The following is a 16,112-nucleotide window of genomic DNA, read 5'->3' as shown; positions in this document are numbered from 1 at the left end:
GGTAATAAAAAAAACACTATAAAATATATAGTCTCCGTTTATTTTGTTTTGAGAACAATTGTTACACTCTATTAAATAGGCCTAATTAAAAAAAGTAACTAATATTGACTAATAGTACATAATATTTATTTTATATTGCAACTTTGCCAATGCTAGAAAAACCTATTTGCACAGGATATCTGTACACATGTATGTAGGCCTAAACTCTGGTTACATACATGTTAAACCCATCGGTGTATAATAACATCGATGGTAAAACCAAATGCAACAAATAATGTGATTGTTTCCAACCAAACCAACCAGAGAACGTTTAATGATATGTACAACGGTATTATCAAAGCAGGTATAAATACATTTCGCTTTCAAAAATACATACTGTATCACATTTAAAAAGAAAAATCTATTTTCAATTAGGAATATACTAGTAGATCGATGTTACAAAATCTAGCGCAGGGGACTAAATTTACAATCTTTGTGCAACAAAAACCATTATGATAAAATATATAGCAATTTGAATTATGTAAATTCTTCCATGGCCGTATAAAACAAAATTGACTATATTTCAAGCCCTAAACTTTATTTATAAATGAACATGACTATTTGTTAATGAACTTTCTTACCTCTAAATTCACGATACTACACCAATGAATGAAGGACCCAACCATTTGTGAATAATGTCTCATTATCAATAGAATAGTATTATAGAAATCTAAATGTATATTTATAAGAATATTGCTGATGGAAACTTTATCAATATTTTAGGAAAATCATTTAATGCCTATTAGGGGGAGATTCCTATCTTGGACATTGTTAATAACACTCATGCACTAGTGGTCAATTATAAATCAATATCGTCAGTTAAACTGAACTTTGGTTTTTACAAAATTACGTTTTGCTTGCCAGAATAATTAATTAAATTACAAGGGGTTTTTAAACGCATTTACGTAGTCAAAAGTTGAAGTGGTGTGAATAGTTTTAGGTAATGGTAAACATAATGCTACTGGTAATGATATGTCCAACGGTGTAAATGTAGGAATAGTTAATGAATTAAAAATATATCAAACACAATTTTTATCATCATAAAAACTATTTGTGCAAGCGGAAAAGAGCTAACCAAGTTTATGGCCTCAAAACTGGAAGCTTGCCACTTGGGTGAAATAATGGTTGAAGATTATGTTATCAACAACGAAACAAATGGGAAACAGTATATTCCTGATAGCGTTAAAACTTCCAAAACGAGGTATTTATCCCACGGGGAGAGCTTTGTTTTGTTGTTTCGAAGATTGACAGCACTTCGGTTGTTTTCTCTAATTGTGTGGCAAACAAACTTTATTCGGCCAGATCAGTATAAAGAATTTCCCATATAAGGAATAAGCTATTATTGTAGGTCTCATGGTAAGATTTAGACCTTGGACCGATTTACTTTTTCGTTTTGCAGGCTTTCGTCGCGTCAGGGGGTATCGATCCATAAAATTGTAATGGGCCCTTTTCAACTGTGACCCCAAAATTGGTTCGATACGTTGTTTAATGTTAAGTAAATGGAGGTTATAATTATAGACGAGTATTAAATTATCGATACAGTAAATTTGGTGTTTTAACCAACAACCCAATAAGAAATATTTATATTTATAATTTAATTACCATTGTAAAACGCTTTTGTCCAGTGATTTTAGTTGATTCTGTTTTTTGTTAGTGAAAATCAGTTAGGGCGATCTAAGACCGGTGTGTGGAACATACAGCTGGCAATGGAGTGATAAGTGAAGGAGTGGACACTAAGCATTCAAAACAGGTTCATATTTGAACCAAAGCCAGAGTCTATGAATTGAATTCCAAGTCTGTTAAAACACTTCCAAGTCATCACTGTTGGAACTTCTAGTATAGAATATGGAATACGGGTTATTCTAAACATTCAATGATGATTCAATCAAAAATTGTCTTACTGTGTTTGATAAAAAAAACAAAAACTACTATGGTTTTACTAACTTGTGATATTAAATCATGGGTATTTAACGAGTATTTACATGTCTCGATTAAAAGTTCAGTTTTGGTTTTTACGTTGCTGACATAAGATGTGTCAGTAAAATTTTGTCTTTTTGTAAAGAAATTGTTCATATCACGGACATAATTACATCAATAATTGTGGACAAGTAGTTAGAAAGTCACATACTTAAAAGCGTAATGATAATGTTAACCGGTAATAATTTACTCCAAGGATCGAACCAGGCTCAATATTTGACTAAGTTCATTGAGAAATAAAAATGTAAACTTAGTTTGGTAGAATCGATTCGAATATAAAGTTATAGTTTTGGTATTGGCCATAGTTTACAGTTATGTACTATTACTATCTCATAATTGCATTGATATAATGTAGCTAACAAAAGGGAGGAATTGGATACTTTTCTAGGCTTAATGATCAGTTAAGAAACATTTTAGTTTGTCATATGGGTAGTTTGGTACCATGACACAATGAGTATTTAGCAAAATCGGCAGTTATTAGTTAACCTTTTCTTCGTCATTTTATTTTCAAGTTAATCAGATCATAAACGGTGGGTGAGGTTGAAAGGAGTCCCTTTATCCATCAACGAATGAAATTCTCACATTGACATATTTACTATAATAATCAACTTATCACAACTAAGAACGGCTACAATTGCACCGAATGATTACTGCTGCTATGGCTGCATACTTTTTCTTACTCAATAATTTTAGTCCATCCCTCTATAAATAGTATACGGAGAAAGTATTTTTTCACCAACATTTTCGAGTTTGAGTTTTGTGAGGATATTCGCCCCCCCACGGCACAAAATAATTGGTTTTTGAGAAAATTCCTGTGTGTGTATTGGTGTGTGTAGATTTGAACAGAGCTTCATACGAAATTCGGTACGTATTTACTAATCCATGTTATCTCTACGGTTTTGGCAGTTTTATTAAAACTTGATTCATAATTTGGTGATTTTCCAATTAAATCCATAAATTGACGGAAAATCTGATTAAAAAGGAAATGGCCCAATAGATTTTAAATAAAATTAAGTATGTTGTAGTTCTGTTAACAAAACAAGGTACAACCCCTATTGCTGTTAAAATAAAGATAAGAAGTTTTTTTAACTTATGGAATTTTACACAATAATCTAAATCCACAAAAATAACGGTAAAATTAGATTTAAAAGACTGCTCAACCGATCTTGACACAAATTTAGTATGTTATATTCATTTTAACTCTAAACAAAAGTGTACAACTCCCTATGATGTACAAGTTATGCTTCTAAAGCTATTGCAACTTCGTGATTTTCACCATAAAATATCATAGTTACTCCCACCAAAGAATAAGAGTTGTTGAAAAGCTAATGAGAGAAAGTATGTGTAAGATTGCTGATACCGTTTATTTTGTATTATGAATAGGCCTAATCTGATTCATTTAAGTTTAACATGAATGAGACCAATTATAAATAATAAACACAAATATTTAGGGTGTAAACAATATTAACCATGAATTAATTTTCATTTATATTTATAAACATGATACATTAAAACATAGAGGCTAGTGAACTAACTACCATAAAATCACAAGCATAAGCTTGCTAGCTTATCTCGTTCTTATCAAGAATGCCAGGTCATTAGTTTTACAAAAAGGAAAACTTTTATACTTTAGTCTACAAATTAGAATACGAATATAACCTAGATTGTGAAATGTTAAAATTACATCTACGTACTTACAATCACCTTGTTTTCAATTCAGGTACAACAAAAGAAAACAAACTGACATGCGGGTCCGCAAACGAACTCAACAATACACATCAACAACTCATTGTTTATCTGAAACATAACAAAGGGCAATAACAGTAACAACTAGTTGCGAAAGTCACTAATTGGCGTTACCTACTTCTACATCGTTCAGCTTACCATTCATGGCGGTAGAAATTTGCTAGTAGTTCAAGTATTTCACATATAATTGGTTTAAGAGTCTTTGGAGCCTTGCGGCCACCTTGGATTATTTCAAACAGCTGTTGAAGGGCTATTTATCATCCGAGAATATTTTTTAATACCAAAGGTATTGTAATTTAAGTATCGAGTTAACTGTGGGATCAGAAATTGCCTTTGTAGTTTTGTCATTGTTTTCGAAGGGAGTCCATGGAGGCTAACGGCAATTTTGGATTTGTCCACCATAACAATAATGTTAATTTTGTTAATTTCACACAGCCACTAGACTTATTTACCATCCCAAGATATTTGATAATGGTTTAATTTACCTCTGTCAATAGGTATTATTACCTCTGCCAATATATTTGTTCAAATACCAAGGTGATTGTAATTTTCATATCGAGTGCACTGTGGGATTAGAATTTTCATCCTACTTTTGTAATTGTTTTATGAGTTATAACTTCTAGGCCCCAAGCAAGAGTCCTTAAGCAAGAGTTAAGAAACCCACGTCTTGAACTATATGGCATTATTTTTTTTATGTTGTTTGTCGGTTGATTTAGTTTAATTTAGTTTTAATTTAGTTTTGTCGGTTAGTTTTTAATTTAGTCGGGGTTTGGATAAAAAAAAATGAGTTCCCCCGAAATTCACACAAAAAACTTTCAAAATCTTAAAATGAAACTTCCTGCTAAGATTGCACGACCACCAAAAACATATCTCTGTACATTTTCTTGGAAAGATATTTGATGGGGGGTTTTGACTTTTTTCACCCTGTATAAATAATGATGTGCTCAACTGACGAAATGGTATTAAAGCAAATGGAAGGTCTTGGATTGAATCATGATCCTGGATCAATTGTTTCTGCTTCCAGGGTTAAAACAGAGTTAGGGTTATCTGCCATGAATTTTACAAATGGCTGGTTTTGCCGATCCTTTATAAAAGTCTAAGGATTTGAATTAATCTTGATCGCAGTAATAGATTAGAATCGTGTTCGTACAGGTTAATAAAAAAAGCCTACACGTAAATATGAAAAGAGGAAAAATGCCTCTAAATCTTAATTGAGTGGAAAACCCCTCTGTTTGAGGGGAACCAATAATGGAGGGCTGTAATTAATTGCCAACTGATGCACCCTGGCAAGAGAGAAATGCTTTCGATTTTGATGGGCAAAATAATATGAGAGTTTTTTGACGGTCCAGGCAAATTTTGTTTTCTTTCATCTTACAAAATCACATGCTTAGATTGTCGATGTATGTTCCAGGCATCTGAAACGGAAAATAAAGGAAAAATTGTTTTGGGTGATGGTTGTCATAATTGAGTGATCTTTATTACCCCAAATCTGTGGGGATTCATAACTGTACCTCTTTTTTGATTTTCCAATTATTTTTTTCATTTTCCAAGCTGTTATTTCAAGATGAGATTTTACTGTTAATTAAATTAAGTGTAAAATCTGGAAGGTCATCACAATACTTGTATATCTTAAATCTGTTGATGAGGGTGTATCAGAAATTCTTTGCACCATTTTTTGATGATCATCAATAAACCCCTACCCTCCTCTCTTTATTTGACCTTTTATGTTAACCAAACCATTTGCATTTTTGCTTATTTCCAAGAGAAGGCTCAGTGTGGTTTTATTAAAACAAATTAATATCGAAACTTGTTATGATTAGTATACAAATAAACAAAGAAGTGATGTGTAAGTAGACATTTAATCATAAATAAAAAAAATCAAACCAGTTATTCACAAAAAGGGTTTCCAAGTATATAGAAACGTGTAATATATATATGTGAACTTTCAGCTCAATTATCCTTGAACAGGAATTTCGTCTAAAATTAAAAAATATAGGATGCAAAAGTGCACACACATTTTTACAGTATTCCAATATCTTCGTTTCTAGGTTAATTGAGACATTGTTTTGAATATTTTCCTTAGTAAGATTCTCCTCTATACTCGAGCAAAAGCAATATCCTCTTCGAATACAAACAATTAAGCGTAGCTTTGAACGCTATTGGTGGATTCCGGCAAATATTGGAATGGAACACACTGAAACACAAGCTGCTTCATATTCAGCACGAGTTTTCATGTTTTCGATTAAATATTCCATAAAAGTACTAAGATATGGATCGTAATTAAACTCTGAAATTGAAACAATTTTAAAATCATACAATAGAAATTCTTGAATCAGGTAGTTATATGGTAAATACAAATTTTTGATTGAAATGTAGTATAATAAAGTAATTTTTACTCTCAACAAAATGCCATAACCTGTAATTGTACATTTAAAAAATAATGACAATTTGTATATTTTCCTTATAAAACTCATAGTTACTCCTGATTACCTATTGTTATTGTTTCACCCTTACTGTATTAGGATGATCAATACTAATGTTAGGCTGATAGAAGAAAGTATGTGTCAGTTTGCTGATACCTTTTATTCTGTCACACAATAAAACCAGAAATATAGTACCTAGAAGAAATCAGACCAATAGAAGCAAATACCAACCCATCGACGTTATTGGTTGGATTCTGATAATTTTATCTCAACCTCGGCATCGGCTTACACCCTTTGTGAGAGTTTTGTTATTCAGGGATTATCCTCTGAAATGATTCAATGTAAAACCAAATATAGAATTCTTGTTATTGAATGCATGTTTTAGTAAATATACTAAAACATAATTTGAAAGGGGATGAGTACAAACTGGGTTTTGGTGAAAAGTCATGATAAAAAAGTGTTTAAAGGCTTAAGTTGCTGTTCTTAATTAAAATTTGTGTTCATAAATAAATTAACTGAAAATATGCAATTAATACATCAAAACTTGAACAAACTTCTGGGAGCCGTATAACACATCAACGAAAAAATTGAAATAAGTTGAAGACATTAGCTTAATTATAACAATCAATACAAGTTCAATTAATACCCCCGCCACAGCAAACCTGCCGACTAAGCGAATTTCCATTTGTCTGAATTGATTCTCAATAAAATTTATTTAAATAACATTTTAGGTTTAATGAATACCTAGGTTTTCTGCTACAAGGAAACTAATAAAGTGTGTATTTTAGTAAAATATTAATAGTTTAGTATAAAATAAATAAATTTGCCAAGTTTGATCAAAATATATCACCAAAACAAGCAAAATACGACAGTTTACAATATTCTCCATAAGAATAACATGGGAATTTTAAATTTACAATTTTTTGAATTTTCTCCGTTACCAATAACCGTACAAAAACACTTTGATATACTAAATTATTTGTTTTTTTAAACTCTTTAAAAAGGTCTAGAGAGAAATTGGGAAATTTTGTGTTTTGAGGGTCAAAAATGAGAAAAACCATTTTTTACCCCATAAAACCTCCCGTAAAACCCCGTTGCCATGGTCCGATCATGCTGGTTCGCGAACTCATTCAAGTTTATCCCGCCTTACACCGTTAAGCCAAATTTCATCAAAATCGGACAAAAATTACTCAAGTTATCGCGTTCACGGACGTATATATGTACAGGGTGTCTCAGACCACCCGGCCGGCTTGTATAGCTCCAATATAAAGCAAATGGAAACCTAATTGCAACTGGAACCCCCTATTTTGACCCCAAGGAATTCAGCTAAATTATTTTCAACCCTAAAAAAGCACCCCAAAGGGCAGATTTTGGGGGGTGGGGGTGGTTTTTGGGAAAATTTCAAATGTAAAGGGGGGTCGTGTTATACCTCTTTTTAAAGGTCCTTTAGTCCTGAGTATTTTAGTGGAAAAAGATTTAAATTATCTTCATCCCTATTTACAGGGTGTTCAAAAACTTACAAAAAATAGACTTTTGAACTACTTTTTACTGTAAAGAGGTGGAATTTTGTGGGGGGTTCAAATTTGCATAACACTTTAATTAATAAATGAGCTTTCAAAAAACTCTGGTTTTAACCCTTTTGCTATCTTTTTACTTATGTTACGCATTTTCAAACTTTTTGAAGTTTCAAAAGCTGTTATCTCAAAATTTTCAAATGGCAACATGGGTTTATTTACAAACCACATTGTAGCCCTTAAAATTTTCTATAATTTTTGTATTTAATGTTTTTTGGTATCTTCATTGGTTAAAGAGATATAACGAAATTAGTGTATTTTAATGTTTTATTAAATGGTATTCAAAGTGTTTACTGTTGCAAATGTACACCTCTAGGTCTCAATTAAAACAAATCTTGTCTAAAAAAATAAAATAGGACTCAGATTGTCGATCCTGGAAGATTTATAAAGGAAAGAACACAACTGCAAATATTCTTAGTTATTCTACAATTCCATGGCTCTAATAGTTCTTTGAATGAATAATTTGTTTGAATCAGCATTAATAGCCTACATACCGATGGACTTCTACAAATGCTTAAATTGCCTTCCATTTTGTTCCATGCAAACCCCAACTCTGTTATGCACGTAGTACTTCTTCTCCACTATTATGGTACTTTATTGCTATTTTACTACCGCAGGTGCATTCACCTCTTGTACAGATCCAGTAAGTTCCTTATAATTTGTTTTATCTGATCAAACGTGACCAGTTTCACGCACACGCTCATTGATTTCATGATGATTTTTTTTTATTTACCAGTTAGACAGTATTCATTCAAAGCACTATTCGATCTTTGTAATTGTAAAATAACTAAGAATATTTGCAGTTTTGTTTTTTCCTTTATTAATAATCCAAGTTTAACAATCTTGGTAGTATTTTAATATTTTAACATAATTAGTTTTAATTGAGACCTAGACGTGTACATTTACAACAGCAAACACTTTGAATACCATTTAATAAAACATTAAAATACACTAATTTCGCTATATCTCTTTAACCAATGAAGATACCGAAAAAAACATTAAATACAAAAATTATAGCAAATTTCAAGGACTACAATGTAGTTTGTAATGAAACCCATGTTGCCATTTGAAATTTTTGAGATAACAGCTTTTGAAACTTCAAAAAGTTTGAAAATGCGTAACATAAGTAAAAAGATAGCAAAAGGGTTAAAACCAGAGTTTTTTGAAAGCTCTTTTATTAATTAAAGTGTTATGCAAATTTAAACCCCCCACAAAATTCCACCTCTTTACAGTGAAAAGTAGTTCAAAAGTCTATTTTTTGTAAGTTTTTGAACACCCTGTAAATAGGGATGAAGATAACTTAAATCTTTTTCCACTAAAATACTCAGGACTAAAGAACCTTTAAAAAGAGGTATAACACGACCCCCCTTTACATTTGAAATTTTCCCAAAAACCACCCCCACCCCCCAAAATCTGCCCTTTGGGGTGCTTTTTTAGGGTTGAAAATAATTTATCTGAATTCCTTGGGGTCAAAATAGGGGGTTCCAGTTGCAATTAGGTTTCCATTTGCTTTCATATTGGAGCTATACAAGCCGGCCGGGTGGTCTGAGACACCCTGTATATATATAAATCTATATATATATATATATATATATATATATATATATTAATAAATAATATGTAAAATGAGTAAAAAGATAGCAAAAGGGTTAAAACCAGAGTTTTTTGAAAGCTCATTTATTAATTAAAGTGTTATGCAAATTTAAACCCCCCACAAAATTCCACCTCTTTACAGTGAAAAGTAGTACTTATATAAAAATTTGAACGAATGGTGTTTTTGGCCTCTGGGGACATCAAAATGAAAAAGTAAATCGGTCCCGGGCCTAAGTCTTACCATGCCACCTACAGTAATAGCTACTTCCCTATAGGGAAATTCGCTAAAAAGATTATAGTATTTTAGAATTGAATTTTGGACATTTTCTTTGTGATCTTAAATTTGTAATTTTGGATACTAAGAACATATTTAACCGAAGAACATTTTTGAGGAGAAGTTAGCTTTAAGTATGCCTGCAAGCGTTAACCAAGCCGATTAAACGTATTTTCCTACATCACTTACTCGATGTACTTGGCCTTTAAGGTTTAAGAGTAATACTACTTCCATATACTACTTCGAATAAATATCTAAGAATTTGGATAATATGACATGGACATAAATTAGAGTCAAATCCATTAAATTGTAAAGCATGTGGATGCTTTATGTTAAATTGTAAAAGTTAGTAACTATACAAAAGAAAATCTGATTTATATCCATATAAAGACCAAAGTACCCATGAACTTTTGAGAAAACTAAAAGTCACTTCCCCATAAACCATATACTTAAAATGCTCGTCATGACGATAAATCTTGCTCTAAACTATCAATTGTTTCATAAATTGCCCTATAAAGTTGTAATTGATTTCAAAAGGGAACTTTCCATATACCTAATGTTAAAAATATCTCAACTGTACCATAGACTAACCAACATCACAAGTATGTGACTAACCAACCTCTAGACTATGTATTTTATCTATGGCTGTACTTATTATTTGTTTGCTATTCTTTCAATTTATTACCTTATCAGTAGTCTAGTCAATAAAGGGATTGTAGAGGACATGGAGAGGGGGAAATGTTTTTTCTGCGGGAATGTGTTCGGGGTAGTTAGAAGATAAAAATACCAAAAGTCCCCGCCCCTGGCCCTGCTGCTTCAGCGGGGGGAGGGGGGCAAAGGCCCCATTTTTTAGTTTTTTACTTCTACACTGAAAACCGTGCATCGCACGGAAAAAATGTAAATTATAAAAAGAAAGATGATAAAATTCTCTACAAGAATGGTCATATTCATTTCTACCGTATATGCATTAGTTTAAAAGATATTCTCAAAATAATATAAAAATTCTTAAATAAATTGATTTTTTACGCGTTTTTTGTCAAATAAGTTTATATAATCCATTAGCCTGTTGTTGTTTCACATCAATCAGGATAGAAAACAGGTTTTTGAACACTAACCTATATAATATAATATATCAATCGTATATATTGTGTTAAAAATAGCTTATATAAATTTAAATAAAATATGTATATTTGTCATGGAAACAAGTAATTTTGGCATATTTATTCCCTAAAAATTAAAAAGATTATGTTTGTTGCTATATTTGTCCAGGTTTACTTATATCAATCACCGAAACCAAGACTTAATAATATTGTTCATGATCTCTCCATAATCCAATTCTTGTTCATTAGACTCAATATCTATACTGTTAATACTGTTATATGAAATGGCAACCATACAAAGTAGGTATTTTAAACCAAGTGTGAATGGAGATGAGTGTAGGATGAGTGGCGCGATCTTGTAGTCTTGTTAGTGACTCCCCACCTTAGACACAGCTGTTAATTAATAGCCCATACAGCTAATGGCAACTAAGGGACCTACAGTTTATAGTGGAATCCGAACCACATTTATGCCTTGGTAATTACGAATTGGTCTAATTATCAGGATAGTACTGCGGATAGTCGTAGTACTCACCCGTGCGGACGTTAATCCACACCAGGGAGTATCGCATCCACCTTGCATGCCTATAAATATCCACAATTCGTATAAAAGGGGGGACATAACCGTATCTATATCATTATTATAGATATTTTTGAGGTTAATATAAATAATATTTATGCTTAGAGCATAATAAACTCTTTAATTATATATTACCCTCATACATGAGCCCAAAACGTTTAATTTGAGACATAAATAAAGTCTTTCGGACAATTACTTCAAAAGATACAGCAAGAAATCTAAATTTCCAAGATGGCGGCAGTTTTTTTTTCAAAATGGCGGCCGTTCCCCAACTGGGATTTCTTGGGACTTTGTGTGGGCCACTCAGGACATTTTTTTGAACATTTCCACCAATTTTCAGCCTGTTATCAATTTTGTCCGGGTCATAACCTAATTGCTCTGGACTAATAAATTTAAACTATACAATATCATATACAAAGATAGTTTCTAATCAGAACTCCCCCCCCCCCCCAAGGGACCGCCACTAGTCAGTAGATATTCATTTGAACAGAGACACCAAAATTATAGTAACCAGGAACAGTTAATCCCTTAACCAAGTTTTTTGCAAATGTACTCAAGATTATAACAGTGCCTGATGTGCAATTTGTGCATGCAAGAAAATGTCCAATAAGTGTTCTCCGTTATGCCAGAACTGCTAAGGGATCTTTTTACATGAAATACCCATTTTGATGAATGAGGAAGATGAAGAATATACAGGCCTACACCGAATTCTCACTTTGATAGCCAATATTGAGTCTAATCAACAAGAATTGAATGATGGAGATGTCCTAGATGGTGGTTTTCAGTTCCAGATGGCACCAGTTTTTGGGACAGAAGTCGGACCCTCTCGTCCCAAGTGAGCCAGACCATGAACAATAATATTAAGTCTTGGTTTCGGTAATTGTTATAAATAAACCTGGACAAATATAGCTACAAACATAATCATTTTAATTTTTCATGTAATAATTATGCCAAAATTACTTGTTTCCATGACAAATATATATAACTTATTTAAATTTATATTAACTATTTTTAACACAATTTATACGATTGATATATTATATTATATAGGTTAGTGTTCAAAAACCTGTTTTCTATCCTGATTGATGTGAAACAACAACAGGCTAATGGATTATATAAACTTATTTGACAAAAAACGCGTGAAAAATCAATTTATTTAAGAATTTTTATATTATTTTGAGAATATCTTTTAAACTAATGCATATACGGAAGAAATGAATATGACCATTCTTGTAGAAAATTTTATCATCTTTCTTTTTATAATTTACATTTTTTCCGTACGATGCACGGTTTTCAGTGTAGAAGTAAAAAACTAAAAAATGGGGCCTTTCCCCCCCTCAACCCGCTGAAGCAGCAGGGCCAGGGGCGGGGACTTTTGGTATTTTTATCTTCTAACTACCCCGAACACATTCCCGCAGAAAAAAAATTTCCCCCTCTCCATGTCCTCTACACCCCCCTTTTGAGCATTCATTGACTGGACTACAGGTGTGATTATTTGTTTGTATTACTGTATTCTATTTTGTTAATTTCAGCTTAACTTAACCAATCAATAGTTTTATTAATATAATACTTATGAAGTCAAAGCTTTGTGGGTAACAGCTAGTTTCTTTAATGTTTATTTTTTGTTAACAACAAAAGGTTGTGTAACTTGTTTTACTATGAATGTAATGTTTATATCAAAATTGGTTTGTCAAATGGCAAACATTTGAAGTAAGTTTTCAAGCAGTGTCAAAATCTAATAAGCACCCAGTAAAACTCGTAAAAAAACTACTAAGAGATCCGAGGCAAGGCTCATTCCAACGTAGAAATGGGAATCGACAATTCCTTGGAAGAAATTATGCTTCATTTTAGCTAGTTGTTAATTAATGGCGTTACAAGGAATGTTGTAGTTTTGATTTCTTCAAATCTAAACCAATTAAACGTTTTAGTTTTCCCAAAAAGTTTATTAAATACAGTTCTGAGAGAAATTAGAAGAGTTAAGTATTAGTATTTCGTCGAAAATGATTAAAAGTTCAGTTTTCTTTAATCAAACTTTTAGTAAACAATCTAACAAAACCGTATAATTTTAATACAGTAGTTGTTTTTTCTACATGATTATAAAGAAAAAATAGTCACGCACTAGTTAAGTTTTGTAAATTATCATTACTTTTGATCCATATTTCAAATGTGACATTTACCATTCATGCTGGTATTTGTAATGACGAAGACAAAACTGTCATTAAATAGTTGTGGAAACTAGTTGCTGAATAAAAATTAGTTCTAAATGGTTTTCAAAATTACAGTATTATTAATGTGGGAAAAACTGGATTTAAAATTTTTTTTCAATAAAGTGATTTACTCAAGGTCACACAACATCTAATATATGGTTCTAGGCATACTTACGTAAGCCTAAATATGAATGAAAGATGAGTTTGGGATGGATGATGTGCCGCGTGCAGCTTTTGATGCTGACTAATATCAATGGGTTCTTTAGCCATGGCATGGCTATTTTTAAAATCCCTGCTCTCCATTTTTTAAACCATAAAATGCATTCACAACATTGCATGAATGTAATTATGCATAACGACTTTAAAAAAGATATACATAATTTGCCTCCAGGATTGATCTATTGACATAAAATGAGGTTACTAACCTGTCGTCAATCAGTCCTCTATTGTCTTGGATGACTAGTTTCGGGGTTAAAACCCCATTTTCAATTTTCTTCAGTCGTCAATTGTCAAACATATTTTCTTGCATAAGCCGTCGTCAAAATTACTTCACACATACACATAAACACACACGAAAACATTTATATTTACAAATCATGTACATGCGCGTGAGGCCGACCAAGGACAAAACCAGACTGCCTTGCAATAAATGTCCTTGCAAATAAATCCTTCTGCAAATAAATGAGTCTGGTTTTGTCCTTGGCCGGCCTCACGCGCATGTACATGATTTGTAAATATAAATGTTTTCGTGTGTGTTTATGACGATTGTGATTGTGGTTGTGATTGTGTATGTGTGAAGTAATTTTGACGACGGCTTATGCAAGAAAATATGTTTGACAATTGACGACTGAAGAAAATTGAAAATGGGGTTTTAACCCCGAAACTAGTCATCCAAGACAATAGAGGACTGATTGACGACAGGTTAGTAACCTCATTTTATGTTTAAAAAAGAATCAAACCAACAAAATGTCTGATTATTTGTAAGCAAATGAAATATAGGTCTTAAAAGTCTCTTGTGAGCTGCATGACAAAGCTCCCAAATATTGAAGATTTTAGTGATTTTCAGGGCTATATTTGGTGACAAAAGCGTTTACTGAATAAGCTAAATCATTCAAAGTATGATTTGACCATTTCTCAGCTGTATAAGACAATATGAAGTTTTTTTATGGTAAAATGTATTCAATTTCAAAACTATTTATTACGCGATTAAAGGGGAATACATTTTAAAGGAACGGAGCATTAAGATACTATTCAAGATAAATATAACAGAAAAATAATACTTGACACAACATCATACAACAATCAATCAACAATAATCAATAATAACATGATCCGCAGGACTTATGCAGTACGTGTGCGAAGCCGTTTATAGGTTTATGGAAAATCCAGCGATTTGTGGATTTTATCATAGAATGTTTGGTTTTTAATCCCACAAGAGAGCCAGAGTTTTCCAATATTTCAAATAAATATATCATTGTACAAAACGGTGATGAAAGTTACCAAACTCAGAAGTACAATAGCTTGTATATTGATGTAACAAGAATCTAATATATTGTCAATTAACGTAATGCATTCGATAATTTATTCAAAATACTTATAGATCTAGTCAGGAGTATTGTAAATCTTTTTTGCTTTTATGAAATCAAATCAAGCAAAATACTATCAGTCATATCATATTTACATATATTTAGTAAACTCGAATTTGGACAAAATCTAAGGTATGTTTTAGTGATTTTGTATTCGAATATTTGAAGATATTTTTATAGGCTTATATCTCATAGAAGATATTTAGGCATATGTCTATTTAGTAAATACTAAGTAATAGTAGCATTACACAGGTGACAAAAATTTATCACAAAATGAAACTGCATGAAAGTACAAACAACAAAATTTGTATTTTTAAAATCCTGATTAAACAACTAAGTTCATGTAAGATAATTTAACAGATGTAAAGTACGAAGAGAACTGTACAAGAAGGGAACGCATGTTCTTTAGGTTGGTGTGGTGATTATTTAGTCATGGTAAGCTACTGAATATTCTGATGCTGTTCACACTGAAATCAAACACACGCTTTTTAGAAAACTTATACAAATGTTTTTATTCAGATTTTGTAAATTCTAGCTAACATAGTTACATGGTGTAAATAAATATCAAGGTACATAGGATTTAAACGGTATCAATCGCTAGATTAATAAAATATTTACCGAAGAAGACTAAACGGCTAGTCTAAGTATCCTCTCCTATAGCAATCTTTCAAATCGTACTATGTAGTTCGATGGGCCATCAAAATATTATTAACTCTGGACCGTCGTGTCGTTACTTTACCCCATAGAAAAAGATATTTGCTGATTCGTGGAGTATAAAAACTGTTCTCGAACGTATAACTCTTGACTATTACATTTGCAATGAGGTAACTATTGAAACTTTTTAGAAAAATAAAGGAAGAAAGCTAAAAGAATAAATTCACGACAAGAAGAATTGATCTTCAGTTCAAAAGGAATGTATAATATTTTATACGACCTTTTTTATTCAGTATTCAGACACTTTGGTTTTCCCAAGACATTCCCAATATAAGTTCCATTCATATGTCTTTGTTTTATTG

The 16,112-nt window shown here is 31.8% G+C and overlaps 1 protein-coding gene across 1 annotated transcript in view; it reads right to left on the bottom strand.

Annotated features, from left to right (window-relative positions):
* Positions 1-14,235, bottom strand: part of LOC128989374 (uncharacterized) — a 33,681-nt gene extending 19,446 nt beyond the window's left edge. Inside the window, exons 1-2 of the mRNA XM_054411263.1 lie at positions 14,113-14,235; positions 3,762-3,813 (exon numbers count right to left, since the gene is read on the bottom strand). Coding sequence (XP_054267238.1) covers positions 3,762-3,813; positions 14,113-14,235 — 175 coding nt within the window. The remainder of the gene's footprint in view (positions 1-3,761; positions 3,814-14,112) is intronic.
* Between the last annotated feature and the right edge of the window lie 1,877 nt (positions 14,236-16,112).

This window comes from Macrosteles quadrilineatus, unplaced genomic scaffold (genome assembly GCF_028750875.1).
Source record: "Macrosteles quadrilineatus isolate MER2022 unplaced genomic scaffold, UCM_ALF_1.0 Scaffold_3__2_contigs__length_128488019, whole genome shotgun sequence".
NCBI classification, from domain to species: domain Eukaryota; kingdom Metazoa; phylum Arthropoda; class Insecta; order Hemiptera; family Cicadellidae; genus Macrosteles; species Macrosteles quadrilineatus.
Note: the sequence above shows the minus strand (reverse complement) of the source record. Positions and strands in the feature narration are given on the sequence as shown.